At 40.9% G+C, this 14,938-nt stretch overlaps 1 protein-coding gene across 1 annotated transcript in view; it reads left to right on the forward strand.

Moving 5' to 3' along the window:
• The window catches only part of CMIP (c-Maf inducing protein), a 68,796-nt gene that overhangs the window by 41,072 nt on the left and 12,786 nt on the right, over positions 1–14,938 (forward strand). The window contains exons 7-12 of the mRNA XM_010006194.1: positions 2,330–2,433; positions 2,974–3,078; positions 4,323–4,676; positions 12,202–12,267; positions 13,360–13,386; positions 13,860–13,908. Coding sequence (XP_010004496.1) covers positions 2,330–2,433; positions 2,974–3,078; positions 4,323–4,676; positions 12,202–12,267; positions 13,360–13,386; positions 13,860–13,908 — 705 coding nt within the window. The remainder of the gene's footprint in view (positions 1–2,329; positions 2,434–2,973; positions 3,079–4,322; positions 4,677–12,201; positions 12,268–13,359; positions 13,387–13,859; positions 13,909–14,938) is intronic.

A 14,938-nucleotide genomic window follows, 5' to 3' on the forward strand; every position in this document is an offset into this window, starting at 1 on the left:
GAGTCTCATACCTCTGTAACTCCACAATCAACTTCTTTTCACTAACTGATACAATTTTAGAGACCATCTGCTGTCCTGCTGTGTACAGCATCAACCCAGTGGAAAGCAGTTCATATTTGTTATTTTTACAACAGTATTATTGTTTAACTCTGAGTTTACAGAACTGCATAGAAAACCCAAGATGGCAAAAAGGTCCTGTTCCTGGCTGTGTGCCTGCACTCTGCAGACATGTAAACATTTTTGAATATTCTGTAGTGTTCAATGAAATATTCTGTAAATGTTATTCTTGGATTCCCAGGTGATGTTTTTTAAAGCATCCAGAGCTCTTGAGGGGTCTCAAATAAAATCTAAATGCTTGGTGTGTAATGCTTGCATTTGGTTGGCTTCAGAGAATTGGGTATATTTACCATACTTAACATTTGCAGATTGAAAATCAACATGTCTGTACCGCAGTGTGTAGTCAGAGAATTTACAGTGTCATATATTAATTGGAGTGGATTTGGGCACTTTACTGCTCTTCAGGGACTTCTGTACTGAATAGACTTTTAGAGAATATATGTGTGTGTGTGTGTGTGTGTGCATGTAATAAAATTATCCTGCAGGGGGACAGTGGTGTTGGCAGTAAACTTCATAACCTTAGGAGGCCCCATGCAATTCAGTGTGCCTACAGCAGGAGACTAAATATCTGTTCCCACCTCTGCTGCTCATTTGCTTTGTGGTTTTTGTTAAGTTCATGAGAAGTTTAGTTCCACAATTTCTGTAAAATTGGGAAAGATTCCTTCATTTATATCTCATTTTGAAATCTCAGATCTTTGGATTTCAGCTGTTTGTAGGCTCAGACCAACTCTTTAAATATAAGCACTGTTGTTTTGGGTGTGGTGTTTTGGAGCAAACAATATTGAGTGAGTATTGTATGTCACCTGATGTGGTGACAGGCCATCATATTATATTTAGAGAGGTATTTTATTTTAGAGCAGTCAATACTTACATCCTCCTTGTGATTGCTTGGATCTTTGTTCTGGTTTCAGTTAGGACACCTACACAGGTTGAAAAATGTCAGGGAAACTGCAACTGCAGAAACTATCTTGCAAAGGAAGTGTTCATGAAATTAAATGGCACCAAATGATGCACAAAGTACACGTGGTCTCATGCCCTTGAATCAAGTATATTTGCACCTGCCTGAAGGAGTTGTTAGAAGTTTAATGATTTTAGATTTAATATCAACTGTGGTATTGCCAACAGTCCCTTTGCTGGGTGGAGGTACCAGGTAGCCATTCAGTACAAGCAAACAGTGACACCTAGACTTGAAGGAGACCTTGTTCTGCCTGGATGTGTGTACTCATATTTTTGGTGATTTTTCTCTAGTTATAAAGCTTATGAGATGTTAATATAAGTTGTGCTGTAGAAGTGCCTGACAACAAAATGAGTAACAGAAGGTTTTGGTGCTTTGGGAATGTATCTTCCCTTTTACAGAAAACCAGGGTGCTACCACTTGTGGCATTTCTTTAACATTTCAGTTGCCATTTGTATTTTCAGGAAGACTCATCCTCTGCTTGAGGAATAACTGGGAGGGCTCCTGTGTCCTCAGTGGGCCTTGTCCACTGCTTGGAAATGTTGCTTTGCAGTTCTGTAACACCTGGGTAATAAGGTTACACCTGTGTAAATGTGAAGAAATGTGCTGTGGAATAACATTCACCAGGCAGCAGGTTTTACTCCTTTCACATCTAAAAATAGCAGGAGATGTGAGGAGATTCAGGGTTTCAGTTAGCAGGTGCCTTCATGACTGCAGGATTTAAAGAAAGTGACTGTTGAGCTCACCTGTCAAATTTACATTATAGATGGACTAAAATCCCTGGAGAAAGAAATGACCTCAAGTTTTATACTTGATAATTTATTGATTGCATAACAAAAAGATTTGCTCTAAAGCCGCAATAGATATGATGTCAGACATGGAAGTAAAAAATTATTTCTGAGTTGCATTTTTTAAAAACTGCTGTTAAGAGTGGAAACAAAAAACCTAAACCAACAAAAAATGAATTTCAAAATAAACATATAAAGTGAAGTGTACTAAAGAAATGTAAATAAAGGCAGGATTATTTTTTTCCCCACTAAACATTTCTTGTTTCAAGGTGGGTATGGGAAAATGAGGAGAGTTGGAAAGCGTGTCATTATTAGTGGGAAGAATATTATTTCAGCATGGAGTAATACTGTGCTCTTGCAGCTGTCAGCTTAATAACAAAGTGAATTTGGTTGTGTTTAAGTTATTTCTTTTGATAACCCAGTTTCCAGGCATGTTTCACCATCTTCATTGTCTCTTCTTTCCGGACAGGATTTTGGGAAGTGCCCTCGGTTGCGGCTGTTTACTCAGGAGTATATTCTGGCTTTGAATGAGCTGAATGCTGGAATGGAGGTGGTGAAGAAGTTTATCCATAGGTTAGTTACATCTAATTTAGAGCTTATTTTCAAACTCGTGTACATGCTTTACTCTGTTACTTCTCCTAGCCCTGCTCATCTCTTTGCTGGCTGTTAAGAAGAGCTGGTTCTTCTTGGTGCTGGTGAACAGCAAATAAATTAGAAAAGTCCATGAGGAAATGTTGCTGAAGTATCTTTTTAAATTTTTTAAAATCTAATTCTCAAGAATGGATGGGGTTTTCTGCCTAGTTACATACTAGAAGCAAATGTACATTCTTTTTATATGTTTTGACTCAGAGAGATTCCCATTAACATTAGACCAAATTATGCTCAGTCATGTGTGAGATTTTTGGGGGGACTGGGGAGATACATCCAATAAACTGAGGATGCAGCTTAGCCTTCCTCATAAATAGGGCTATTGGGTGGGGATTTACAGGGTTAACATAACTCCATTATGGCCCTTCTGAAGGCCCTTCCCCAAGGCTGTCTATCCAGTTCTGTGTGACTCTTGCCTGCAGAAATCTTCTTCAGAATGATGTCATCTTGGGTTTTGTTTTTCAGCATGCATGGTCCGACTGGACAATGCCCCCATCCCAGGGTCCTGCCAAATCTTGTAGCTGTCTGCTTAGCAGCCATTTATTCATGTTATGAGGAATTTATCAACAGGTCAGTATGAATTTCCAGCTGACTACATGTTGCTCACTTCCAAACCTGTGGCATCCAAACTGAGATCAGTGTGAGCACGGGAGGGGGTGTGGGAGAGCGTGTCTTTGTTCTCACTGCTAGTGATACATGTGGGAGCTCTGGTCAAGTCTCATGCACATTTTTGTAGCTACAGGACTGTATTTATTACACTCTATGTGCTTGAAAACTGGAAAAATGCTGAACCTTCATTCACTTGTAGTCTCTGTGGCATCTTTAGAGGCAGCGACCATGGCAATGTGTGATTGCATGTTTGGCTACCATGCTTGAAAAGGGGGGCAGTGCTGGTGATGCAAGGAGCTGAGGAGCTCAGAGCTTCCCCAAACAGAAGCTGCAAGCTGCAGTAACTTCCAGGTTGAAGCTCAACAACCAGCTGTATGCTAGTCTTGGCCACTGCTGAGGTACTTCTCTAAGGCAGGCTACAACTGTAACCAGCCTTTTGAGGCCAGCAGAAGATGAGACTGCTCTACAAGAGTCTCTGGGAGTTATGCACTACCCGGAGCAGTGCCCATGTTGCTCCCTTTCTGGCACATGAAGTGTGTGTTACTCCTCAAGCAAAAGGGAAGGATGAGATTTTGAAGAAGGGGTTGTGCATAAATTCCTGTGTATCCACAGCTTTGAACCTCAGCTGGTTTCACAATGCTCTGTCCATTATTGTGGGAAATTTTGATTCCTGACTTAATGCAAAATTAGAGGCCACAGTTCTTGACACATGAGCCAGTTTCCATTAGGCACTGAGGGTTCCCCTCTGCTAGGTTTCCTGTTTGTTTATGCCTATCTGACTTTCCTCATGGTACAGCACGGACAGGGGCTGCTTAATGTCCAACAAAAATTCCAGACGCGAGGGCTGCGGACAAATGTCTGGGCATGTACTGTAGCCAGATACATACTTGGGCATGGATTCTGTTACAGCTCTGTGCAACTTGGATGTGAAAGTTCACCTTTATACTAAACTGGCATGTCAATTAGAGTAAAGAAAAGCTGAAATCTTTGTAGAATGGGGGCTGCAGAACAGTCCTATTGGAGCCTTTTAATGTTTTTAATTGATTTCAGTAATCCAATTACCCAGGAGAAAGCAATCTGATGGGCTGGGGTGAAGTGCAGTGGGAAATTGCAAAAGATCTTGGCTTCTCAGTGTTGCTCTCTCTCTCCTGCTCTCTGCTATTATGTCTGTATATTGAAATTTTTTGCCTATTTTTAAAATTCAGTCGAGACAATTCGCCGAGCCTGAAGGAAATCCGGAATGGCTGCCAGCAGCAGTGTGACCGAAAGCCCAATCTCCCCCTCCGCCTCCTCCACACCAGTCCTGACCTGGTCTCTCAAGAGGCCACCTTGACTGAATCCCGTCTCAAACCAGTTATTGTCACTTCAAGTGAGATCCACGTGGAAGTGGAGCGTAACAACACCGCTAATCAGAAGATGACAGCCAACATTGGCAATGACAGCGAGCCCAACCTGATTGACTGCTTGATGGTCAGTCCTACCTGCAGCACCATGAGCATTGAGCTGAGTGCCCAGGCAGACAGGATCCTTGGCTGTTATGTGGAAATACTCAAGATGCTGTGAGTAGCTATTTTAAACAGCTTTTTAAACAATGTAATCTTAACAATGGGGGGCTTTCCCACAGGCCTGTCATCTTCAGCATCTGCGGCCAGCGAGCACATGGTTATAAATCTAACTCCAGCTCTAGGGGCCAGACTGTGAAGGAGACATCTGGCACTGCCAGTGTGTTCTAAAAATAGCATTAGGAAGATGAAAACAGAAAGCTTATTTGTACAGTGAGCCTCAGAGGATGGGATGTTGCCAGTGGCTTCTTTTTTATTCTTGCCCACCAGAAAAAAAAACAACAAACATAACAAAAATCCATTTGTCTCCTCCAGGGCTCTTGGGATTGCCCGAGATGGAGCTAGGAATGACAGGTCTGTGCTAGACTCTGTGCCTGACAGGCAGCATCCTGTCCCCTTGACTCTAGATGTTTTCCATAAACACTAAGAATACTCTGAGTCTCGGTGCTGGCTTGGATGCTGACTCACTAGGCATTGACTGTTTTGATCTCGTCATGCAGGTGAAACACTCATAAAGAAATTGGTGAATGGGCATGTTCTTCCTCACAGTCTCTCCACATTTTAAACATTTCATATGCCAGGTCTCAGTTCCCATATAATTTCCTGCACAAAGAATTCTTATTGCTCTGCATACCTTAAAATAACATTTTTTAATGTGTTTGCTGTCTTTCTGAAAATCAAGCTCTTCAATAGCAACAGTGAGAATGGGGATCTTACTGTTATCACACAGGTTGTAGGTGCAGAACAGCTTTGTGCCAATTTTCATCTTGTACAATGGTAATTCTGAAGGGTGAAACGCACAGGATGTGTGTAGTGAAGGACCAGCAACACTACAAAATTGGTGCAACTCTCCTTAGACTGCCTTTGCCTTGCCAAGGGTCCACGCCCTGCTTGAGGAACCACAACCTGGGAGAACATAGGACCAGAGCCCTGGCTGGTGTATATTGTAGCTCCACTGATTTGGGTTCCTTTCCGTTCCTGTTCATACCTTGAAGTTTTTTGAACCTGAAAGCATTAATACAGAAATGAGTTCTGATCCTGGTTTTGCCACTGGCGTCTCAAGAGGTTTTAGATGTCACTTCTTTTTGTGTCTCATTTTTCTTACTCATAAAATATAGGTAATGATCTTGAATGTTGGTTTTTGAACTCTGAAAAAGGAAGATAATGCTGTTGTGATGTTGAATCTTGCATGCTCACACTCTTCTTGAACTAAATACTAAATGCACTAAATACTATTAGTATACTTGGAGAAAACAAGAAAATGAAGAAAGAGAGCTGAAGAACATGCTAGTAGGAAGAAAACATTAATTATAAAACAACTGCTATCCAGGAGACGAGCTCTCAGCAGGCAGTCACTTAGATAATGTTATTAATAAGAACAGTGGTAAGCCAAACATAAATAAGTTGCTTAGCATTGAATTTAATTGTTCTTCTAGGTGTCTGACTCAATATCAGCATCAAAAAAGAGAGTCACCAATAATGATATCTTTTTTACATAATTAACTTAGGGCGGCAGGGAGTAATTTATTTAGACAGATTTTAATTACTGAAAGGCTAGCAAATCAGAATTCTTAACAGAATCTTCATAAGAGGACTTTTTATTCTTCTCTTAACTCCTACACAATCCTTACTTTTTGTGGGAAAAAACCCACTTCTAATATTGATAAAATTGCAACAGCAGTTATTTAATAACCACTGTAATACCTCACTTTTTGCACAGAAGGCAGATTAGACAGTTCGTCTGTGTGCTGTTATCATACCACCAAGGATGTCTTTGACCCCTTTTCTAATGTAGTTGAGCAACAGAACACTGCTATTGCATATTAAAGTAAAACAGAAAATCATGGTTTTAAAGACATTGGCAGAGGACCCAAAGTCTGGGGAGATTTTAAAGAAGACTCAGTCTCTAATTGAATGTGATTTTTTTGTTGTGCGCTCAAAAATGGATCAAACTTGTGTGACAATAATCCCTAACATGCTCTGGACTCTGATAGTGTTATTCAGGAGGCACTGACTGGCATCAGTGCTGCAGCTGGTGCATCGAAAATGCACTAAATTATTTGAAATATTTCTGTTCATCATATTAAATTAGGGGCTCTGTGCTGCTCAGCATTGCCCAGCCCCTACATGCATGTATAAGTTTCCACGCACTAGGGAATTTATTGTGCAGCCAAACTTGTGCTTGAACTGCACAACTACATTTAGAGAAGTCTGCAGTAAAGGAGGTTTGTGTCCTTTTCTTGGTCTGGATAACTCGATGTGAAGGACCCCACTGATTGCCCCGACAACACCCGGCGTACAGGGGGAGCACTTAAACTGTGGCTGTAGTGAAATCTGGATCAACAGATGGCAAACTGAACTGGCTGCAAGAGCAGAAACCTCTTGGGAGGCTGTGGCTGTGATGAGGTTGTATTGCAAGCTGTGGCCCTTTGCCTGTGTTATTTTTTGTTTCCATGGCTGCCTGTAGTGGCAAAGGGTCCTTCCAGATGCCCAAACCCTTGTACCTCTCTATGGGGCTGTCTGACCGGGGTAGAGTTGGCTCCTGGGCAAACTTGCAGTGCTTTTTCCTGAAGCCACCATGCCAGCTGTGAGCAGTGGAGGCCTTTTCTGTTCCCAGCAGCCGAGGCAGGACCGTTCTAGGGCCTTTCAATGGTGCTAGATTTTCTTCTTTTGAAAAAACAAAGAAGTCCAGCTCAAAAGAAGCCTAATCATGAAAAGACTCCTCACTGTTTTGCAGACAGCAAGTTTGTGCTTTATATGACAGGTGGTCTCATGGGGATTTTTCTCATCCTGCCATGGAGCCCTGAGCTAAACTTTGTGTCATGTAATATAAAGGAGTTGGACCTAGAGGCAGGGAAAGAAGGGATAAGGTACACGTCTGGGTCCCTTGGTCACTTTACTGTTATCTGATATTAGAAGAGTTACCTAAAAAGGTTTTTGGTCTTGTCAAGCTCCTCGGTCTGGAAAAGCAAGCTGCTTCCAAGGAGTTGCTTCTTGTCTCTCTTTATTATCATCTGAAAACAGAGGACTTGGGGATTGCAGTCTCTCAGTGATAAGACTGACAGCTTTCCAAACGCAAGTGCCCGCTGGAGCTTCCCCTGCCTTCCCTGCATTCCCCAATAGGTCAGTGGCATGCTCTGAATATCCCAAGTGGATTCTCTTATGTCATGTTTATCAGCGTTGCCCCGGGCTGCTAATATGTTTTGGATTGTTTGTGCTGCACATGACATATGGGCAGGTTTTCATTTTGGTGAAAGGTGATCCCTGGGAAGGAAAATGTGTGATGTTGACAGGCCAGTAGTGACGATGGCCCAAAGGCAAAGTCACCACAGTTGGGGATTATTTAATTATTGTGGTTGGCCAGTGTTCTGACCAGTCCCCTAAAAAAGGTTTCTGGGTAAGTAGAGCTGGGTGCAGGAGCAGGTGACTGCTCTGACAGCCTTCACCTGCTGGGCCTGGCACGCAGTTCCCAGGAGCCTGCAGATGAGGCTGTGAGTTGGCTGCGGTGCTACTTGCCTACAATTGCTAATCCTGCTAAATTCAAAGCCAGTGAGTACATCAGGGAGTCTTTCTCCCCCTTTGCTTTTATAAGGCCAGTCCTGTGAGTTAAGCCACGTGGGGAGCGCTCAGCCCAGCACCTTCTGAGGAGCTCCCAAGGGAGTTTGTCACAGGTGCTCTCCCTGTAGCTCTGTGCTCCCTCCTCCTCCTGGCATGGCCCCTTTGTCTGGCTCATCGCAGTGGCTGTTAATTGCAGCCAGAGCTGATCTATCTCCCTTTCCCTGCTTTGAGTGCTTCTGTCTGGTAATAGAGCTTTGAATGGACCAAAAAAAAAAAAAAAAGGGGAAAAGAAAAAAAAAAAAAAAGAGTAAAAGAAAAAAAAAAAAAAAGAGTAAAAGAAAAAAAAAAAAAAAGAGTAAAAGAAAAAAAAAAAAAAAGAGTAAAAGAAAAAAAAAAAAAAAGAGTAAAAGAAAAAAAAAAAAAAAGAGTAAAAGAAAAAAAAAAAAAAAGAGTAAAAGAAAAAAAAAAAAAAAGAGTAAAAGAAAAAAAAAAAAAAAGAGTAAAAGAAAAAAAAAAAAAAAGAGTAAAAGAAAAAAAAAAAAAAAGAGTAAAAGAAAAAAAAAAAAAAAGAGTAAAAGAAAAAAAAAAAAAAAGAGTAAAAGAAAAAAAAAAAAAAAGAGTAAAAGAAAAAAAAAAAAAAAGAGTAAAAAAAAAAAAAAAAGAGTAAAAGAAAAAAAAAAAGAAAAGCAACTGTCTGAAATGAAAGAAGAGTGCAAATGAGATGAGCACAGAGAGAAGGAAACTGTTTTTGAAAGGGAATAGGTGGGAGGAGGAGAAACACTGTAGGCTTTTAATAAGTAGTTCAGTTTTATTCTTGTTCTGTGTTTGTTTCATGTTTCCTAGCTCAGATTGAAGGGATTACAGATCTCTGTAGATTTTATGTTTGAGTTCCACTCATGTGACCAAACTATATATTCTATAGGAGACAATTTTCTTTCTCTCATCTCCTCCTAGGAAAACAGACTATGGTTTGTTTTTACTGCCCTCTCTTAGCCCTGCTCTGAAACTGGGTGCCATAAGTAACTCCCAGCTTCAAGAAAAGGCAGAGTGTGATACTATCCAGTTTTCTCTGCTGTGTTTCAATTAGTCTATTACAAATGAGCTTTTTTCTTCCTCTTGCAATTTTCTTTTAAGGTCAACCATGAAAAACTGATTGTCTCACATTATTACTAATCACAACTCTCCACATTTTGCTCAAGTAGGAATTTTAATGGTGTAACACTTAACTTGAGATGTCACTGGAACTCCAAGTGAGTTTCAGCTTTTAAGCTTCTATTAGGAAAGATTTGTATGTGCTTTATCTCATGGGATGTAAAACACCCTTAACACCTTTGAGTTCCCTAATTCAGCCTTTTGGCTTTTGGGTCTCTTCTGCTCAAAAATCTGCTCTTAAAGTTGTTTGCATTTGTCAATAAAAGTGTGTCATTTTTAGAGAAAAATCAGCTACTGGTGCAGTAGGAAATTCCAAAGGGTGTGTATATTAAAAAAAAGAAAAAAAGAAAAAAAAGAATTCCCATTAGTTCTTTGAGGACACAAGCACCAGCAGTGAGGTCCATGCATGAGGTGCCCAAGGCCAGCATTCTGTTTCCTACAGAGATCAGGTAGGTAAACAGGAGCCTTTCAGATGAATCTGAGCACAGGTCAGAGTTCTGTGTCACTGATCCATTCAATTTGCCTGTAGGTCAGAAACAACAAATAGTCTTGTGGAGAGCCTTAATTAATCAAAGCTTTGTTAAAAGCACCCAGAGAGCTCATCTTAGAGGTGCTACGTCAGAGGTTTCTTTGACTTATTTCATTTTCTATGAGAAGCCCCATCAGGTGTTTCATGATACTCACTTTACACAGACGAAGTGGAAAATCAACCTCTTGCAATGAAGTCCTGCTTCATGTCTTACTGTTCTGAGGCACTGAACAAAGTTTGTGATCTTCCATATTTGATTAGTGTCTAAGGAGGTAAGGAGCTTTTGGCTCTGTGAATGGGTGATCACAAAGAGCTCTATCTGCTATGGACTCAGGTCTGCTTTAGGTTAGTGTAACACCCCTTAACTCAGAGTTGCTCCAAATATAGACCAGAGAACAGATGGAGAAGATAGACAGAGACCTGATGGAGAAGAAAATGAGACTCAATAGCTTCTAGCATAACTGGCATGGGCATGAGGTATCTTCATTGGAATACTGTAGCTTCATGTGCACTATTCTTTGTGCCTCCAGTGCTAAAGATAACAAGAGGAAAATAGACAAGTTGTTTTTATTAGGGAACATAACTCAAATGTTAATTGTTTGGTGTTTTGAGGAGAACCAGCACTGAGGTTTCTGGCTGGCCAGTACCACCTCAGTTGCTTAACTAGCACCTAAGTGTTTTTATGGTTGTTTAACAACTGCAGGTGGGGGAGGAGATGTCTCCCTGGACACAACACCATGTTGTGGTTCTTGGCCTTTTGGTAGAGGGATGTGAGATATTATGCATGTTTGTAACCTGAACTCATTCTACACTTGGGCAAGAGATAACTGAATGTTATATTGTGAATATTCTCTGCATGTAGTTTTTAAGAATACCCTGCTCATGCACCTAGGTTTTATTTGGGTCCATAAATATGCCTTTGTGAACTGTCATTTGGATAATTAAATTATGAAAATCTCTTGCTTATGTGGTTCAAAAAATGGATGACACTTTTGAAAGTGCACCCATCTTCAATTGCTCTGGTTTAGAACCTTCTCTTTGAAAAAATTGCATTATTTTGGAACACTTTCTGTTCGTATGTTGTCTGTTTCTCATCTTTTCAGTAGGTACTGTCTATTTGGGAACATTACACTTTGTTCCTCCTAAAGAAACACCATACTTTGGTGTCAAGTTTGCAGTAAGCTGCAGCCAATAGTCTTTTAAAACTGAAATCCAAAGGGTATCAACAGCTTGTAGGCTCTTTTGCACTCTCTTCTGCAGACATCCCAAGGTGTTTCACCCTGTGTGAGGTTTACTACATTTACTTCTGTGTGTACTCATTGGTATTAATTAGAGTGAATTGGCTTCCATCTTGAAATGATTGTACTCTTTTTGCAGTGCTTTGTTATGGTTGTTAATTAGTGCTAACTAATTACTAAATGTTTGAGATCACTTGAGGGTGAGGGGTGCACAAGGTGCCATTGCTCCATGAGAAGCCCTACCTGCTTCTCCATGTGCCTTCAAACCCCTGGTGTTTTGCTGCTGGATTGGTTTGCACTGAGCAACACGTGCTGGAAAGCAACTAGTTCTCTTTATCCTAGTCCTTATGGATGGCTCCTTGTAGGAGGGCAGTTCTGAATATTGACAGCAGAGGTGAAAACCAAATGCATGAGCTGGGGGCTGTGGTGCTAACACAACAGAGGAGACACTCAGGGACCACTGGCCTGAGCTCCCTGCTGTGGTCCTCGTTTGTGTTCTCTCTCTCCTAGTGATTTTGACAGTGCTTCCTTCTCTAGTCTCTCACCTCTTAAGCTAAAGACTTTGTACTGGTTAAATTGAGCCGTTTCTTTGTGCCAAGGTCAATGGTTGAGTAGGGAGGTGTCTTTGTTTTTACAAATGGGCTCATGTACCATAGCCAAAACCCCCCCACATTTTTTTTTTTTTTTTTTAAAACCCTCTTCAAGGCAGAGCTGTAAATGGCAGTGGGCTGGTAATTACTCTGCCAACTTAGATGAAAGTATGACTTAGTGATTAAATGTCAACAGGTTTCATACACAGCAAATGTCTTAAAGTTGTCAAGAGGAAGGCCTCTCTGGAGGTCATTGTAAATACCAGATTTATTGTGCCTCAGTGGAGAATGTGCAGAAAATGGGAAGGGAAATGTCACCATAGATATTTACAGTGTCTCAGTAAGACAGAAGGGTTGTTGATGCCTGCAGAACAAAACTTCTGACTCCTTGAACTAACTGTTGACAGACCATATTTGATACTTGGTAACCTGTTAATAAAATGTTCATCTTCCAGGTCAGACTATGATGACTGGAGACCAGCCCTGGCCAGCTTGCTTCAACCTATCCCATTCCCCAAGGAGTAAGTTTGCATTTAGTATTTACTGAGTTATTCTTGTTACTGTTGTGTTATGGTGAAATATAATGACAGCTAAAAACTGATGGTAATAGGAGCTTTGTGCCTCTAGTATTGTTTTAGAATCTATAGTTGATTTTGGCTGATATAGAGGGATGCAAAGACTTTCCCATCTTCCATCCCCATTTCTCCAAGATGATTCTGAAGAGAAGAATGGTTAACTACAGACAGGCAGACAAGAAAGGGAGGAAAGCTGGTGGGGAGGAGAGTAAAGTAAGAGATGTAGTAGGTCAGGATGCTTTCCTGGCATTGCAGAGCCTCGAATCATTTGTATTTAGCATTAAATGAAGAAGCTACCCTACAGATCAGCCAAGCTCCCTCAGAAACCTATTAATGAACAGTAGTGTTTATCAAATGCAGACCTCCATGGACAAACATTACAACCTGTAATTGTACAATTTGCTAGCTTATCACAACCTCTAATGACCCGATGTCTTGAATCAGAGAGGTCTAATCCTCTCTGCCAGGTTACCTGGGCTACAGTGAGGGCTTGGAGATAGGCAACAGAGACACCATTTACCTAAGTCAAATATGAGCCCTGGGGGAGGTGTAAACCATATCATGATGCAAGGCCCTCCACAGGGTGACCATTAATTGCTTTGCAGATGTACAATTAGTTGGGACTGTACCTGAATTACATTGCAATTATAGGATTCACTTGGCTCTTGGAGGTAGCCAAAAATTCCTTTTTTAATTCTACAGCTGCATTTTCAGTCTTTTCCTTGCTTACTTCTGACCCAGAGCTCCCACTTAGTCAGAGCCTTGTCTAAAACAGGACTCAGGAACAGCTACAAGATTTGGTCCAAGTGATTTTTCTTCTTTGTCTCCTGAATTTTATTTCCCCCCAGCTTAATAGAGGAGACTTTACCTGATGTCTTTTGGAAGGATAATTCTTTTTGTTGTGTGTGCTGCAGTTGCTTAGCAAATCCTCTTATTATCTGGAAAGAACTGAAAAGTGGTTGTTTGGTTTTGGGTGTATTTTTTCCTCCCTACTTCCCTTCTTCCTCATATTTTTCTGTTTTCTGTTTTAAATTTCAGGGCTCTTGCACATGAGAAATTCACAAAGTAAGTTTGTGGGGCTTCTTTGTTTTACTAAGGGGGGATAATCAGTTAAAATAGTTGTACTAGTCAGTAATAGCAATGATGCATTATTCAATATTGTGCCTCTAATGTTTTCTTTTAATCTGTGAGGAGCTGTGAACGTGTTCTGTTAGCAATAAAAATATGTAGTTTTATTTGTAATTTACTGTGACAGCAGGAGCCCAAGGACTAAAGACACTGGATGCTGATAGAATTTACAAACCAGTTTGTCACTGCCCACCTCTGAAACCTTTTCTAGATTATTTTGTATAGACACTGTCCTTGGTAATCACTTTTAAACCTCATACTTCCTCCCTGTGGAAGCAGTTTAACTTGTTTCTCTTTAAGGTGCATTTGTATATAATTTAAAGTGTAATCCAAGAGAAATGTGACACTTGTGTGAAAAGTGCAATGAGCAACTTACTAACTCTTGCCCTGTTAATTTTTCTTTTAATCAGGGAGCTGAAATATGTGATTCAGAGATTTGCAGAAGATCCGAGGCAAGAAGTGAGTTTATTGCCAGTTTACACCAATTATTAATTGGAGGAATTGCCAATATACTTGTTCAGAAGATCTATCCTTAAGTAGTTTGTTGGTTTTTTTAAAACATGGTGTGGTTTTGCTGGGCTAAAGTCTCTTAGGGGTTAATAGCCACTCAGGGTACACAGTCTTAGTATGAATGTTTTCTTGCCTTATGTATAAACATGTGTTGTGACTTTCTTGTCTGGCATCAGTTGATGTCTTTGATCCCCAACCAGGAAGATTTTCCCACTCTGTTGAATCTCTGCCAGCTTTTCATCTTCCTTACGAAAAACAGGGAAGCAAAATCAAATGGATCCACACAGCTTATGAAACAACAGGTTTTATTGAGCTGTGTTCCAGTTACATTGTGTGCAAATGACCATAATTCTCAGGAATTAGCTGGAGAAAAGGGTTGGGAGGTGTGTTACTGGAATGAGTGTCTAGCTGCAGCCTTGTGGTGGCCAACTGCTTCATTGCTGCACATGGAGCTTGTTCAACACCATCAGCTTTGGCTGAGTCAGAGGGAACCTCTCATCTGCATTAGTTTTTGCTGCTGGTATGAAGGGAAGCAAAGCTCCCCCAGACTGTGGGTGAGGAGGCTGTGTCATCATCGTCATCATTGCCCTGAATTCCTGGTTTTCATGGATTTAGTCTTTGTGAGGAGTAGTCATCCTTGTCAGATGAAGAGACCTTCTTGGTTTAGAAGGGCACCAGGATTTCATCGGTCACTGGTGTTACATGTCCAAAGTAAAGCACATGGGCTTTAACTCCACCGCACCCTCCTCAAAACTGGAAACAGAACGTCTGCATCTTCAAGTGGGGGGAGAAGAAAGAAGGGGGAGAAGAGCTCAATTATGACTCCTCTATTAAACAGTGGGACTAGATACTGTAACCTCTGCAGTGGGCCAGATGTAAACTACTGGTTGGTAGGCTGTTCTGTGCAACTCCTGTCTTAGGTATCCCTTTTGAATTTTCCTTGTGGTCTCACCCTGACTCTGGTCAAGTTTTATTACAG

This window comes from Chaetura pelagica, unplaced genomic scaffold, assembly GCF_000747805.2.
Source record: "Chaetura pelagica isolate M959 unplaced genomic scaffold, ChaPel_1.0 scaffold139, whole genome shotgun sequence".
Lineage (NCBI taxonomy): Eukaryota > Metazoa > Chordata > Aves > Apodiformes > Apodidae > Chaetura > Chaetura pelagica.